The 17,707-nt window shown below is 32.2% G+C and overlaps 1 protein-coding gene across 1 annotated transcript; it reads left to right on the top strand.

Annotated features, from left to right (window-relative positions):
* The first annotated feature begins 2,047 nt into the window (after window positions 1-2,047).
* On the top strand, window positions 2,048-17,707 carry LOC124365712 (60S ribosomal protein L36-like). Its single transcript, XM_046821657.1, has 4 exons — window positions 2,048-2,198; window positions 6,492-6,612; window positions 15,778-15,912; window positions 17,574-17,707. The coding sequence occupies exons 2-4, from the start codon at window positions 6,493-6,495 to the stop codon at window positions 17,664-17,666; spliced, it is 348 nt and encodes a 115-aa protein (XP_046677613.1). The 5' UTR covers window positions 2,048-2,198; window position 6,492; the 3' UTR covers window positions 17,667-17,707.

Consider the following 17,707-nt stretch of genomic DNA (forward strand, 5'->3'; position numbering starts at 1 on the left):
ATACGGAGTATGAGTCAACTACAACGAACTATACTACTGGAACGCGCACTGCCCATAAGCCACATGTTGTGTTTTCCGGTCGCACACAACTGTGCGTTACTGGTGTATCCATGGACTTGCAGGCGCTGAAAGTGGGCAAGAACTCACCGAGTGGAGCGGCGATCAACGGGACGATGCCTTTTCATCACGCCTTTTCATGCCGAAACACAAATCATTGTTTTTATTTGCATTGTTGGCAACTCTTCCTGTTTATTCCGTCAAGACGTCTGATCTGAGCAACTCAACTAGTTTGTTTTCCTTTTATTTGTCAATGTTAGTAATGTTTGTTATTTCGTGACATGGTGAAGAGTTGCTCTGCGTACAACTGCACGTCCAGATAGACTAAAGGCATCCACATTTCTTGTCACAAGTAAGTTCTTACTATATCAACCATGTCATTATTTACTTTTAACTCCCAAAATAGTAATTTTCACCAATATTATGTTCTGTAAAGCCAAATTATTAACTGGGTTATCCAAATAATTAAAAGTTAAAAAGGACTGTTAATGAGTACATTAACAAGCTATCGTTTTTTAATCATGAACAATAATTATATAGTTGAATAAAACATGCTTATCACTCAATTATTTTATCCGCATTGATCCAAGATATCAATGTTGGTCGTTATAGCACTTATGAATGCATAAACTTATGTCATTGCTACAAACAGTATATACTGACCTACTCTACTTTATAATTATGGGAACTTTGTGATTTTCAGCTACCTGTATTTTAATATTTGTGTGTTTGTTTTGGCTTTCCATTGAATGATGACAATTTACTGAAAAAAGTGGATTACTGCGACAAAGAGAAAAAAATTTTAAGCCAACAAAACATACTGTTTTATGCAGTAGGCCTAAACATTTTACAGAACATGATTACCATTTAATTTTGCCTAAAAACTACGAAAATGTCTCAAAAATGAAATAGTTCCAACATTTTTTTTATTTTCTATCTCATATACAACAGCCACTGGAGAAACGGAGAAGGACTATTGTCAGAAAGAAGGTGTTTTCAAGGGGCATTTAACTTATGACGAATTCACTGGAAGCCACAGGTTATTTTTAATTAAAACTGTAATTAAGCTATTTTTTAAATAATATCTCATCACATCGCAAAACAAAAAACTTTTGACATTACAAACACACCCAACTTAGGAATAAGGCAAAAGTTCTAAAAAATAATTTTATTTTCTAACCCGTAGATTAAGTATGTCATGTTTGTAAATTTTATGTAGTTTACTTTGAAATACAATACTGTCAATAAAAATGTTGTTTTTGCACTTGGGAAATATTTTAATCTTCGTTTTACATCTTTTACAGACATCTTCGTTTCCAACTTTATAAGTAAAATACCAAGTCAAAATCTCAGTTATTTTGATATAGTACAAAAATCTGTCTTTTAAACTAAAAATAAAAATCCACGGTAAAAAGCAGTTATTAACATTTGTAATAATAAATAAATGGTGGTATCTAACAATATTATTAAGTCTAGAAGTGATGTTAGATCAATACTATAATGCCTGCCATATGGGCGGAGTGAGTTCTTGCCCATTTCCAGCGCCTGCAGTTTCGGAACGCAGCCCAGGATTTCTGCTCGTTTTCTCCGGCCCAGAGCGCGTTCCATTATTATAGTTCGTTGGTCAACTATCTGCTTCCATGTTGAGAAATGTCAAACTCTATTCAAGCTGGTTCAAAAATGGGTTTGTAGTTACATATTTGTGATGATCGACAGCATTAACTATTTATAAGTCCAAGGTAAACTTTAATATTATAATAAGAATAAGTCAAAACTTTTAAAAAGTTAAAATTATTGTAAATCACAAAAATCACAATCTGTGCTTTTATCTAGCCGGCAAAAACTGTAATGAGAAATTAAATTGTTTTTAAAGTACAAAATTGTTACAAGGTGAAGTATAAAGCATCTGAATATACATGTCCCTGTGGTTTCATGTGGTGATGTTAGAGTCTGCTGGCTATAATTATTCAGTATCGAAGTGGAGAGAGAAGAAGGAGGTATATTTCCGGTATTTTGTGTTTTTTTTTTACTAGTCTCAATTTTGTTTGGCTATGGTTTTTGTACCTCTCACTTATTGTGATTCTTATTTCTCATTCCCCTTACTTCCGCCATTACGTATCTCCTAGGAAGAGGTCCGCAAGGTGAGTTTGATATTTATCCAGTTTTAGTTTTGTAATCATATGTTTTTACATAAATATTGATAGAGTATTATTATCAACAAAATTTATTTTATATCTCAGATATAAATTTATCTGTATAATATCATATTCTTCACAATACAACGTTAGTTAACCTCTACGGTTTGTCTACTTGAAAGTACTTTTAGTACATCGTTAACATAATAGCTTACAGTTATTTTTGTACCTTTATACTATAATTTTAATCCGGAGTTATAATAAATTTATTCGAAAGGTTCTTTGGAATACATTTTTCTTGGCTTAAAAGGAAGTTGATAGTCTGATCAATGTTTTAATTTATTTCAACTGCAAGCCATGTTCTAACTCTATAATTGTAATAGTTTAGTATTAATTTTTCTAAGAGTCGCCTGGACTTATAACTTTCTAAACTTAACTTATGTTAGTTGCATACAAGCCATGTTCTAAATGTAAATTTATTTTCCTTGTTTTTTCAGCAAGTATAATTAGGTGGCTACAGTACGGTTCGATAAGCGGACCCGGTTGTTCACATCGAAATTGGCAAACGATATTACTTAATTATAACCACCAATTTAATCAATCGATACTGATTAATTGTTTTGACAAATAACAAATAGCCTAATCTATATCAACAGCTGTAAACACTTAATAATACAAATAATACACGTAAGGTAATATTTCAATTTTACATATAAGTAACATTTGATTATTAAAAATGGCAGTCAATTGTAGTAAACTACACGACATTGCTTTGAAAGATGATAAGACATGTTTTACGTGGCTTCAACATGTTGGACTCGTACCGAAAAACTCATTATGTGAAATTTGTGGGAAAGAAACAACTGTAACTGTGAGAGGAGCAAATATGGTCATCTTCAGTTTTCCTAATTTTTGTTATAATAATTTGTTTGATCACTGTAAATATTAAATTCATATTTTAATTTAAAACATTGATTGTTATTGAGGACTATGGATACTTTTAGGCCTATATCGATTGATAGTGTAGGATTTGAGATGCGTATATTAGGTATCGATGATTACATTCTTCGATATGAAAAAACCAGGTCCACTTATCGTACCCTACCCCAATAAGCTTCCAACACTCCAGTAATAAAAAACATTGAATCAATTTGAACCCTTTAAATGTTATCAGACCTGTTTGTTTACTCTTCAAAAAAATTGTAACCGCCCTAACTTAGTATAATGAAAGTTTTTTAATTTTCTTTAATCCAAAATGCATATATTTCTTTGACATAAAAAACTATATCTTGCATTATAATGCAATCTTAAGTCTATAATGTAATTCATTTTGTCGTTGTTCCAAAGTAATTTTAAAAAAAAAAAGTTAGTATAAACCATGTTTGTGGTAAACAATTGAGTAGTGGTCGCAAGAGACGGAATATATTGTTGTTTTTCAATATCTATTTCTAAATAATGTGTTCCTGTGATCTGTTACAGTGGTAGCATGTTAATAGGTATACAAAAATTTAACTAATACAATGTAACATAGACTGATAAACTAAGAAACAGGTTAAATCAACACAATTATTGGGTACTACTATTCAAGGGCTACACGAAGAAATCCTTATCTCCGATTTGTTATTACATCAACATACATACGTATTAGAAATAGTTAAAATAACCTCAACAAGCATTCATGTGATCTGAGCTTGAATTTGGGTTCCATCTCAAGGGATGTTTCTTAGAATACAGAATACAGAATGTATTCGCCGGGTGCCACCAAAGCCCGCACTGATGGCCAGGGGCATTTATGGTCGATATTTTCGATCGGACCACAGATCATCCAATTTCTACGAAGTCAAATCACATTGTAAGATTTAGGTTGTGATGTAATATCGGGAAAGTACTGATCGGAAATGCTTCTGGCCATCAGTGCGGGCTTTCGTGGTGCCTGCCACCCCACACTGCTGGTGGACAAGGAAACATCCCTCAATATATCCAAATTAGAGCACATATCACATAAGTGCTTTTAAAGCACTTAACTTTGGTACTTCCAGTAAAATATTAACCTAATCTAAACCTACTTATATCGTAATAACATTGCATAGTGTAGTAATATTTTCATTGGTAATATATTCCTCATTGCTTACACGAAATGGCCTGTACTGTTACTGGCTACCGAGTAATCTAAAAAACAAACAAAAAATGTTGGATTTTGTGCTAATCATACTTTTATCCACTGATAAGTTTTGACCAGGGGGAAAATGCTTGAATAAACAGTTGACATGATCAACCAGAAGATTAAAACAAACATAAGGGTTATAGGTTGGCCAGATTTTGCTAGATTAGAGCAGTCAACCATGTGAATAATTGCAGGTTGCTTGAAATCTGTTTCTTGTAAACATTCTAGGGAATCAAGAGATTTACTGGGTTGAATAATGTCTACCAATAACTATAAATGGTAGGCTGAGGTTTTATACTCATGTTTATTAAAACAGTTACTTATGCTTGAATTCTAGGAAGTGTCACAGGTTTCCATTTCTTAGCTCAACTGTGTGGCTTCAAGAGGTTTTGATTTTAAGTAGTCTTCATACTTGTTTGTATAAGTAACAACAATTTCCAGCAGTGTTTCTGTAATAAAAACAACTTCTAAAATAGGCTACAGGGCTTGTGTTTTTTTTGGAGGGCAGTGTTTCATGCCTGGTAACTCCTGAAAACTAAAACTCATAAGGAAAACCTTGGGTCTTGGTCACAAATCATTTCATTCCAGTCACAGTCATTCTCATTATCGCTGCTACTAGAATTATTCAACCTAGGTGCACAGTAGGCAACCTATGTTGTGTATCTATTAAATATAACAAACTAAACAGTTTAACATTTAGTTACTTTTTAACTATTTTTAAGGATATACTAATTTTATTGTGGTGGTGGCCTCTTATTATACTGCAGCCAAATTATTAATCCGCTGTTGGCACATTATGCAAGAAATGCTGGTGGCCGGTGTATTGGCCGTTGGCATTTCTGGCATAACTAAGGGACCAGACTTACACACCGTTGGCACTTAAAGGGTTAAGACTTAGGAAAACTATTTACTTGGATGATGGCGAAAATTCAAAGATCGAACACTACCATCTCCTGGAAGGGAGTGAGAATTCAAGAAATATAGATGAATTAATTTAATTGATAAAACAATGAGGACAGGAAATTGCAGTGGTGAATCACATTCCTTCTTCCATGCTGGTCACTTTTACTGCACTGTAACTTATTCATGAGTAGAAATAAATTTTGAATTTGGAAATATTATATAAATTTACGTTTTACCTCATAACAGTGCATAAATTGTTTTTCGAACATGGTGAAATGAAATGTGGTGATTTCAGAACATATGAGTAGAAATTATAAATTATATGTTTTAACAACTTTAATTTTTAATATCTTATTGATAAAAATATTTGATTAAACATTACACATATATTACATTTATATATACCCGAGGGGCCAACCAGTCTACCCTTGCTTATTTTCCGTCATAACTTCCTAATTTTATCTTTCTATAGCCTGAATATTCCTTTTAATAGGAAGAGTTCTGAACAATTTAAAGCATAAAAAGAAAATTGTTCCCAAACGGAATAAAAATCCAGAAATGTACTATAAGTCAATTTGAAAAGAATATACTAAAGAAAATAAATGTGTGGTTTGTCTTGCTAGTGTCATGCAAGAAGTGTTAAAGAAGAACTTAGTATATCAATAATATTATCAAACCTGGTTTTTTATGTGTGTAAACATGTTTATCACAAGTTTTTTATTTCAATTTATGACTAAGTTTAATAGTTTTACCACTTGAAAATAAAGATTCTATCATGTGATAATATAGCCTAATATTGTATAGAGAAAAAAAACAGTTTGCTTGGAAAATTTTTGAATAAATGTACTAAGTTTAGAAAATAAAGTAGAGTGTTTTAAGATCTAAAAAGAGCTACTTGTAATAAAGCTAGGAGAAGTGCTCTTTAAATACCATGGAAATATGGCAAGGGAGGTGAAAGACAAATTTGTGTGAGAGTAGAGTCTGCAGACTTATAGTTCAGAGTTGAAAATGTTTTTTTGACTGTGGTAAGTGCATAATTAGATTATATTTCTCCAGAGGGTTCTATGTAAGGACTATTAGTACAATAAGCTTCCAACACTCCAGTGATCAAAAATATTGAATCATCAGTTTGAACCCTTTAAATCTTGTCAGACATAACAAAGCTGTTTAAAAAATATAGAAAATTGTGCATTATTGTGTTGTTTTTCAAGTGAGAATTTCTTTGCCCCTAGGATGGCGCCAAGATATGAAATTGCAGTTGGCCTTCACAGAGGCCACAGAACTTCCAAGATTGTCGTGAGCAAGAGCAAAACCGATAAGAGGCATAAGATAAGGCCTGCCCGTCTCAAGGGGGTGAGTGCATCTGATGACTGTAAATTCTGTGGTCAATATTGAGAGTGAACGTGTTAGTCCTGGGTATTGAAAGTATGACAGATCTAAGTACCATATTGTGAATGTCCTAAATCTATACCACATTGTATGGGTAAATAATCGCAATATGCAGTTTGACTTCACTATAATATGCGTTGTCAGCCCGTCCCGTCATTAGTTCTAAATTTAAATTATATTTACTATATAACATAAGAGGAACATAGTAAGCAAAACTAGGAATTTTTATTGTTTTGGTGAATCATTTTAAATAATTTATATTGCTAAATTTTTACAATCGTAGTTGGAGCAGTGATAATATCACTTATATTGTATTGTTTACTTATAACAAAGTGGCAAGACTTGTGGACCGGGATGTTGGAATGTATATGTTGGTGCTTAACGTTTGTGTAATTGATTGTTCTTAAAGTATGTATTGTTTGAGAAGGTAATATAATTTTAATACTGTTTTTAGTTTAATTTTTTTTAGGACAGACACAGGTTAATAACAAGTAGTAGACAGTTACAGAGTGACACAAAGTACCCTTTCTAAAGCAAACAGGATTTTTCAGTCAGTAATACAATACAATCAGTAACACACAATGAAATTAGTAACACTACGTTTCGAGATCTGCTATTTAATCTCTTTTTTTTTTTTAAATAACTATAAACTAATGCATAGCTACAACCTAGGTTAAGTAAACAAAACATACCAGAGCTTTGTGACACACTTGAGTCATAACTAGGTCTTTATCCTAGGTTGTAGTCTTGCATTAGTTTAATCATTTACCTCAAGAAGAGATCAGATTGCAGATCTCGAAACATAGTGTTACTAATTTCATCGTGTGTTACTGATTGTATTGTCACTGAATGATGGAAAATGTCCGGAAAATTCCTGTTTCCTTCACAATCATTCCATCATCAAAAACAACTCAAACAAAGAACCCTTTCTACCCCATAAGTATGTACTATTTGTGCCCGTTTTGAGCTACAATTGCAAATAATTTCTCATCGGGCGATATTCTAAACGGAGTTCCTCGTGTAGCATTAAGAATTCCTTACTGGCCTCAATATAAAAATAGTACTACTTTTTTAAATGTTCCCATTATAAATTTTTTTCCTTGTCCATGAGATTCATTCACGGCTACATTTTATCGGGAATTGGCCACTGGTAATAACAAGGTGTTTGTGTATCATTTGTCAGTTAGTAATCTTAAACAGTAATATAGGTCTAGTGGTTCCTGTTAGACTGCGATCCTCCGTGAGCGACTATAGTGTTTCGCTGAACGCTCGCATGTCGACAATAGTCGTCCAATAATGTCACTGCTTGTTTGTGCCATTTCTAACCTAATGCTGTTCGGTATTTGTTGACCTGTGACTTTGGACTTCTTTTTGGTTACGTGAAATGCTACGTCGATCTTTATTTCACGATATAGGAGGCATTGGAAGTGAAAATAGAAGACCAGAGAATTGTCAGTACTTGCGCCATATTTACAAATAACTGGTCCAAGTACAAGTTTTACTGACGATGAACGAAATTACACGAATTGTGATTGTGATAGTATTTTAAGTGAAATTAGTATCCAAAAGGAAAAACAGATTATTGAAGAAGACCGTGATAGTGATTGTGAGTGAATCATTTTTAGTAAAGATTCTACTGAAACATTGTGATGACGTAACCTAGACGACGAAAGTGACATTTTTTTGGATTGGAAACTGTAGGTAATATCTCAAGAATTTGATAAGTTCGTTTTTGATAGAAGTAGACAAGTGAGATGCAAAATACTAGAGATAGGCCGAGCCTACAAATTTCTATATATGTTACCCAAAGAGCCTAGGTGGACCAAGTCAAAACAATACATATTTATAATGTAATATAATATTATATAATCCTTAATGAATAACATGTGTCTGATGATCCTAGTGCCTTTTCACCTATACAATGTAACAGTTGGTTTATTACATATGTTAAAAAAAATTAAAAATTATGTTGGAAAATTCATTACATACTAATTTTATATTTTTAAATGTTACTTAAAGTTATAAAAAAAATACTATAAAATAATGTAATTAAATTCGTATTTACATTGAATATTTAAAGATAAAAAAATTAAAAAGTTTAAAAAACTATAAAAGTTGCATTATTCACTAACTGTAAACTAACAGAAATTAAATACGACCTGAGGACAGCCCTGTTTCCTTCACAATCATTCCATCATCAAAAACAACTCAAACAAAGAACCCTTTCTACCCATAAGTATGTACTATTTGTGCCCGTTTTGAGCTACAATTGCGATTAATTTCTCATGAAGAAATTTAAGATATTCTTTACGTAAAGGTTCTTGTTCAGCATTAAGAATTCCTTATGTAGAGATTACTTGCCTCATTATACTCAATATAACAAATTCTGTTTTTTTTTTTTTTATTTATTTATTTTTTTTTTTATTATAACGAAATTTTTTACTTTGTCCTATGAGATTCATATGTTGTGACTACATTTTATCATCAATCGGCCACTGGTATTAACAAGGTGTTGGTGTATCGTTTGTAGTTAGTAATTTAAACAATAATATAGGTACAGTATTGGTTCCTGAGTTTTAAATACACTGTAGTTTGAACAAGTTAAAATGTATTATAGAGATTTGTCGAGCCTAGAGTCACCTTAATCATGATTGTGGTTCAGGTGCTAGAGGTCTCGTACAGAAATACACGTCACAACTATGTTCTGTATGGGTTCTATCTCCCAGAAGTGGTCGAGACGTGTGACAGAATTACCACCTTACATCATATATCGTTAATTTAAAATATGCATATGTATTATAACAATATTCGCTTGTGACAAAAGCACAGCTGATGTAGATATCCTAAGCTAAGAAATAATTGAAAGTGCAAGTTTTTTAACGTTTTTGTCAAATATGATTTAATATAAATGTTATAGTGAATGTAGTTAAAAAAACGGAGAATGGAACGGAACTCTTTGGTGAAATCCATTGGCAGTTCACACCAGTTTTATATGTCCTTAGTCTTACGTACAAAATTATCTTTTTCTGTTTACTGTTGCACATTCAGAGATACCAGTATATTCAAACACACTTATGTTACAGTGTGTAATTATTAAATCACAATGAAAATTATTGATTGATATATCTGTAGAAAATGTTCTAAAAATGGCACGAGTAGAGTTATTGTAATAACTTTAACATAATAACTTATAGAAATTAGTATAGCTTATTTTGTTACTTTTGGAAATATAATCTGCTCACTAATCAGTAAATACTCAACAATTTTTTTTGTCAGAATCTTATTGCTTTGAAGAAAATGTTCCAAGCTTTTATTTTTATTTATAATATATTTATTACTAGCGTGTTATGTCTTTATCATATAAAAAATTGCGAATGCAATGTGTCTAACAAATGCAACATGTTATGTTGATCGTTGTTTTAAAATATGAAATCCGAGAGGTACATATAGCAAAACACTCCAATTTGGCAACACTGCAAAGTGAAAATTGGCTGCTTTGTTTTGATATACTGGTGATTTGTCGGCCAGAAAAGAAAGTAGATTAGCAGAAGTTCATGTTTTTAGTATTAAGTAATGTATTATTTTTTTATAACAATATTGCTTAAAATTTTCCATTTTAAATAATGTCTCATCTGCTGTATTAAGTAAATTACTACAAGTTTAACCATATTCAAAATTAAATGAATGTTGTATTATTTATTTATTTCGTTTCCATTTTCAATTATATAAGGTTGTAGAATACAGACATTTTCAATTATATAAGGTTGTAGAATACAGACTGAGTAAATCACACTCCTGGTACCTGGCTAAACACATTGTGTTGCTCTCATATCTTCAATACACATTTATATGTTACAATTATTACCATTGCATGGTTTTATGAAAATAAAAAAATAAACCAAATTGTTAGGTTTAAAATAAATAGATAAATTGGTGTTACAATATCGAGCCTAGAGTCATCTTGTATCAGTTGGTACAAGGTGCTAGAGGTATCGTACAGTAAATGTCTCCATCTTATGCCCAGGATGAGTTTATCTCATTCTGGTACCTCTGGAAATACATTCTGTTTCACTCGTAGATTCCATCTGCATTGTATTGTTTATTAAGTAGTAGAATAACAGGTAATAACTGTACAACATCTATAGAGTCATAAGATAAATCAACAGATCGGTTTTAATATATCGAGCCTAGAGTCATCTTGTGTTAGTTGGTACAAGGTGCTAGAGGTATCGTACAGTAAAGGTCTCCATCTTATGCCCAGGATGAGTTTATCTCGTTCTGGTACCTCTGGAAATACACTCTATTTCACTCGTAACTTCCATCTGCATTGTATTGTTTATTAACCCTTAAAGCGCCAAAGAGTTTCAGCCTAACTCTGGATTAGCGCTCATTTATTATAAAAAGATTAAAATTAAATTTTCTCAACGCTAATTTTAATTTCTTTTTTTAGTTAAAAAAATGAAACAGAAACTACAAAAAAATATCTTTTATCATATTTATTGCCCAAAATACACATGATTTACTATTTAGCGTTCCAGCTCCTTTATAAATTTTACCGAATGCTTAAATAACTCTGTTACTGTTTCCTTTTTTTAATTATGTATATAAATGATGACATTGCATGCTTATATGTACTAGAATAGAACTAGAAAATAAGTAGATTACATATTTAATACAAAGTTATTATAAAAAATTAAATTTACATGCCATAAATATGAAAACCAAATATTTTCCAACTTCTAAGTCCTCTAACGGTGTTATTTTTCTAATTACAAAATAGTTTTCAGATGTTTATAGAAGTAAATAAAAGATTGTAACACTTATTGGAGTAAAAACAAACATAATATAAATAATAAAAATAAATGTAAAATTATTTTTATTATAGAAAACGAAGTATTTAGTGCTCCTTGCACAAAATCGTCAAAATCAGAATCGTCTGGATTCGTCATTCAAGAAACTGTTTATTTCAAAATTTATAAATATATAACTTTCATAAGAAGATGTTCATGTGACACATAAAACTAGTTTACCGATCAACTATTCGCACTGCTTCAACAGGATATGAAGAAGAACACAAGAGCTGCCCGGCGAGGCAGTGACGTACGCATAAATGCGCTTGCGGCGTTGAGCAATACTGCCAAACTGCCAGCTGTTCAACAAAAACCGGTTCAATATCGATCGATAAACACAAAGATTGTTACGTGATGTGGCACAGCCCCACTACACTACTGTAACATACACCCTGCACAGTCTAGCGGACAAACTCAGAACTAACAGTGCAAAATAGTAAAAACAAGTATATTGCGTGTCTACGCGCTTAAGGCGTTTAGAGCAAACTCGATCCTCGCGCGCATATGCGCTTACGGCGCTTTAAGGGTTAAGTAGTAGGATAACAGGATTTAATAACTGTACAACATCTATTGAGTAATAAGAAAAATCGACAGATCGGTTTTAATATATCGAGCCTAGAGTCATCTTGTGTCAGTTGGTACAAGGTGCTAGAGGTATCGTACAGTAACGGTCTCCATCTTATGCCCAGGATGAGTTTATCTCGTTCTGGTACCTCTGGAAATACACTCTGTTTCACTCGTAACTCCCATCTGCATTGTATTGTTTATTAAGTAGTAAGATAACAGGTAATAACTGTTCAACATCTATTGAGTAATAAGAAAAATCAACAGATCGGTTTTAATATATCGAGCCTAGAGTCATCTTGTGTCAGTTGGTACAAGGTGCTAGAGGTATCGTACAGTAAAGGTCTCCATCTTATGCCCAGGATGAGTTTATCTCATTCTGGTACCTCTGGAAATACACTCTGTTTCACTCGTAACTCCCATCTGCACTGTATTGTTTATTAAGTAGTAAGATAACAGGATTTAATAACTGTACAACATCTATTGAGTAATAAGAAAAATCAACAGATCGGTTTTAATATATCGAGCCTAGAGTCATCTTGTGTCAGTTGGTACAAGGTGCTAGAGGTATCGTACAGTAAAGGTCTCCATCTTATGCCCAGGATGAGTTTATCTCGTTCTGGTACCTCTGGAAATACACTCTGTTTCACTCGTAGCTCCCATCTGCATTGTATTGTTTATTAAGTAGTAAGATAACAGGTAATAACTGTTCAACATCTATTGAGTAATAAGAAAAATCAACAGATCGGTTTTAATATATCGAGCCTAGAGTCATCTTGTGTCAGTTGGTACAAGGTGCTAGAGGTATCGTACAGTAAAGGTCTCCATCTTATGCCCAGGATGAGTTTATCTCGTTCTGGTACCTCTGGAAATACACTCTGTTTCACTCGTAACTCCCATCTGCATTGTATTGTTTATTAAGTAGTAGGATAACAGGATTTAATAACTGTACAACATCTATTGAGTAATAAGAAAAATCAACAGATCGGTTTTAATATATCGAGCCTAGAGTCATCTTGTGTCAGTTGGTACAAGGTGCTAGAGGTATCGTACAGTAAAGGTCTTATGCCCAGGATGAGTTTATCTCGTTCTGGTACCTCTGGAAATACACTCTGTTTCACTCGTAACTCCCATGTGCATTGTATTGTTTATTAAGTAGTAAGATAACAGGATTTAATAACTGTACAACATCTATTGAGTAATAAGAAAAATCAACAGATCGGTTTTAATATATCGAGCCTAGAGTCATCTTGTGTCAGTTGGTACAAGGTGCTAGAGGTATCGTACAGTAAAGGTCTCCATCTTATGCCCAGGATGAGTTTATCTCGTTCTGGTACCTCTGGAAATACACTCTATTTCACTCGTAACTTCCATCTGCATTGTATTGTTCATTAAGTAGTAGGATAACAGGTAATAACTGTACAACATCTATTGAGTAATAAGAAAAATCAACAGATCAGTTTTAATATATCGAGCCTAGAGTCATCTTGTGTCAGTTGGTACAAGGTGCTAGAGGTATCGTACAGTAAAGGTCTCCATCTTATGCCCAGGATGAGTTTATCTCGTTCTGGTACCTCTGGAAATACATTTACCTTTTAGTTTGGCACACAAAATAAAATATGCCTTAATTTATTATTTATCTATCATACATTTTGATAACAGCTCTTGCAAGTATAAATGTTTAATGATGAATAAAGACTGATTTTTATTTACTCACAACTTTGTATATATAATAATTAATTTATGTATTTTATTTCGTAGAAGGATAAAACCATTTAAGAGTAATTTATAGTATTTATAATATTATTAAAGAAATTTATTAAATAGTCTTAATATATCGAGCCTAGAGTCATCTTGTATCAGTTGGTACAAGGTGCTAGAGGTATCGTACAGTAAAGGTCTCCATCTTATGCCCAGGATGAGTTTATCTCATTCTGGTACCTCTGGAAATACATTCTGTTTCACTCATAACTTTATTTTAAATTATATTTTTTATTAAATAGAAGTTTTAAAAGAATTTTGAACTCTATATAATATCTAAATTGTATCATACATCAACAAATCGTGTTAGTTTTAAAGCAATTCATTGTGTGTTGTGATGTTAGATGAGTATAATGTATCAGGAAAAGGGAATAAAGATTCAGGAAAATTAAATAAAATTTAGCTCTCATTTTTATACAATTCCTGTTATAGAAGGTGGCAAAAAACTAAAGTTTTCATATGTAATAAACAGAAAATAAGTTCATTATTCTAATATCATGGCAACATAGAGAAGTAATACGCTTTTTAAATAATGTAGCCCATTACATTTATAACAGTTTCTGTTTCAAACACAATAATTGTTAAAATTAGAAAAGTGAAAATAATTTTTTTTTCTTGTGACAGTGTTTGGATTAAATATCCCAGAAGCATGCAAATGTAACGTTTAGAGGTTTTTATATAGATTACATGACAAATGTTTGTAATTTTATTTTATTCACTTATAATTAAAACACGTTCGCTACCAGGCGGCGCATATTTGCGCCGCTCGGGTCACCGTAACAGACCAACGTTACAAAATGTGGTTGTTCTACACAGACCGAGAATGATTGGTGTGAGACTAACCATAGACCAAGGATAAAATATTGTTGAATTGAGCTATAATTCAACAAAATAACCTAAAATGTACGTCTGTACTGTTCTTATTTGATATATTGCTGATTTGCGTAATTTTTACGGCGGCGCATATGTGGGACGCTCGGTCTATAGCATCAAAATCTTAACATAGACCAAGCGTTCCATATATGAGCCACTATTTATTTGCTCAATTACTGAAGGTTTTAGGGTAAGTTTCAATCAAACATGCATATCTTATTATGATAGTATTTTAATTCATGGTACAAAAGCTCAATCAACAGAGTCATAAATACAAGTTCATTGAATGTATTATTATACATATCTTATTAGGCTGTAGGCCTACAATAATTTTAAGTTTAGAAATTAAAAAAGTAAAATATAAGAAAATTAAGTAGAAATAAAGTTTATTTTATTTCAAGGTACAAAAACATAAATGGGGTTCTTTTTACTCTACAAGACATAATACATGACTGTTAACCCATATGTCATAACTATTTAACAAAATAAGTGAACATTTATTAAATAAGCTATTAAATTTACACTTATATTCAGAATGTTCCACGCTACATTATATTTAAGTGCTCACATATTCATAGTCTAATTATTGTGCCACTGGTTATAACAAGTTGGCATGATAGGCCATGATAGGACGTAATTTTTAAGATATCCAGAGACCAAGCGTCCCACATGTGAGCCAGACATCCCCATAGACCAATACAAAAGTATCAAGCCTCTAAAATAGACCAGTGATTTTTCATGGCAATAATAGTGGCATGCAAACAGCGGCGCAAATATGGGACGTCAGTCTATTTGAGGTGCCCCGAGCGGCGCATATTTGGGACGCCGGTGCACGGGAAGAAACCGTGCGGCTCATATTTGAGCCTGTTGGTCTGTGGGTATACGACTTTTCTTAACATGGTGGTAGCGAACGTGTTAACAGAATTTTTTTTAATATCATTGAGATTCTGGTCTTTTTTAATATTTGAGGATATATTGATATAATTTGAATCAGTATAGTATATTAAGAATCTTAAAAGATACATTTTTAACTAATTTAAATGAGGGAAGCCTTTCACTGAATGTTTTATTTTTGTTACAGAGACAGACAAAACACACCAAATTCGTACGAGATCTAGTGCGTGAAGTGTGCGGTCATGCTCCGTACGAGAAGAGAGCCATGGAGTTGCTCAAAGTATCCAAGGACAAGAGGGCACTCAAGTTCTTGAAGAGGAGGGTAAGTAGTAATACATTTAAAAATTTACCATTTGAAGCTCAAGATTTTCTTTATCTCTTTGACAGAAATAAATAACAAACTGTCATTTCAATGTAGGAGCAGACCCAGATTAACCAGAACTATTCACTTGTATTGTCTGTAATGTTAATCCAGATAGAGGTCCTAGTTAATGTACAGGGTGTTGGTTACTATAGATTTATAAAACTTTGTTAATTCATATAAATTTACTTAGATAAATTGCAGAGTTGTTTCAGTGCACATTGTTTTAGCAAAAAAGCAGTTGTAAACTAAACAGGTTATTCTATTTAGAATTATGAAAGTTAAATATACCATTTAAATTGATTTCTTGCTACATATGCTACAGAATAACCGTATCAGGCTGTAACTTCCTTAGTCACAATATGGATTTTGAGTGTAAGGTCAATAAATTAGGCTTGTGAGAATGAGAGTAAATCTCCAAAATTATTATTATTATTGGTTTAGTCTCCAAGGTCATGTTATTGCTGTGGTAGGATGCCAGGTCATTAACTCAAATGCTGTGGAAAAATATATACAATTTTTTAAGTAAATGCCCTGTTTCAAGTAATATATCACTGCAATATTCTTTCAGATAATTTTTTCATGTAAAGAACTGAAATGACCATGTTGTTTTTTTATAAAAATTCGAATTTTGAACACTCACAAGGAGTAAAAAAACAGATTTGTAATAAAATTCAAAATAGTAAAAATGTGTAGAATTTTATTAAGAATTATGTAACAAAAGACTGTATTTTATATTTATATTTCAATAGATGTAAAATTGTACATATGAAAATGTGTTTATGAACTCACAAGAGTGAGCTAATTGAATATTCACATTTGTAAATATTATATTTCATTTGTAACAGTGGTTATAAAATACAAATAAAGTTGTTTTGTACACTCAAAATAGTGAACTTAGGAAATAATACTATTTTACTAAATAATTTGTAAATATTTTTATAAATATATATAATATAAATTGCTTTTCAGAAAAAAAAAAAATATTTATAACATACACTTACTTACACAAGATGATTATACAAAAACCACAACACTTTTCATCACTCGGCATAGACTTCAACTAGTCTACGCGTTTAGGAAATCGGTCAATAGAGTCAACCTGTAATAAAAAATTACCATCCCAACTGATATAACATTTCTTCCACTACAGCAAACAAAATTCTTTCTATTTTTGCAATAAATTACTGCTAAAATAAATGTTTTTCCAAAGACATCTCAATACTACTTTCTAAATTACCTCTTGTAAGGGTTTACAGAAACGTTATGGTAAATAAACCAGATTACCAAATAAAATGGCAGACATACTGGAAGAAAGATTATTTCTTACTTAAAATTTAACAGTTCAACCAATCCGTTTTATGGCACATGGGTGAATAGGTTCCTATGGCATTGTATTACTTAAGTTGGGATCTCTTAATCCTTTTAACATATTCTGGGAACCACCTGCTTTTGGCAGCTTCTAATATCAATCAATGGCCTGTTTTGTTGTTGTAAGTACAGGATCATTGTATCTTCCAGGCAAGGTCATTGTACAGGTCTGAGCATGTACATCAGTTTGTCCAATAGTTGCTACATCACACCTGATGTAAACTCCTAAGTGATTGTCGGTTTGTTTGCAGTTGGGTACTCACATCCGAGCCAAGAGGAAGCGTGAGGAGCTCAGCAACATCCTGACCCAGATGAGGAAGGCTCAGGCTCATGCTCCCAAATAATTGTACTTGTTTAATAAACTGTTTTACTTTTACTTAAAGTA

This window comes from Homalodisca vitripennis, chromosome 7 (genome assembly GCF_021130785.1).
Source record: "Homalodisca vitripennis isolate AUS2020 chromosome 7, UT_GWSS_2.1, whole genome shotgun sequence".
NCBI lineage: Eukaryota > Metazoa > Arthropoda > Insecta > Hemiptera > Cicadellidae > Homalodisca > Homalodisca vitripennis.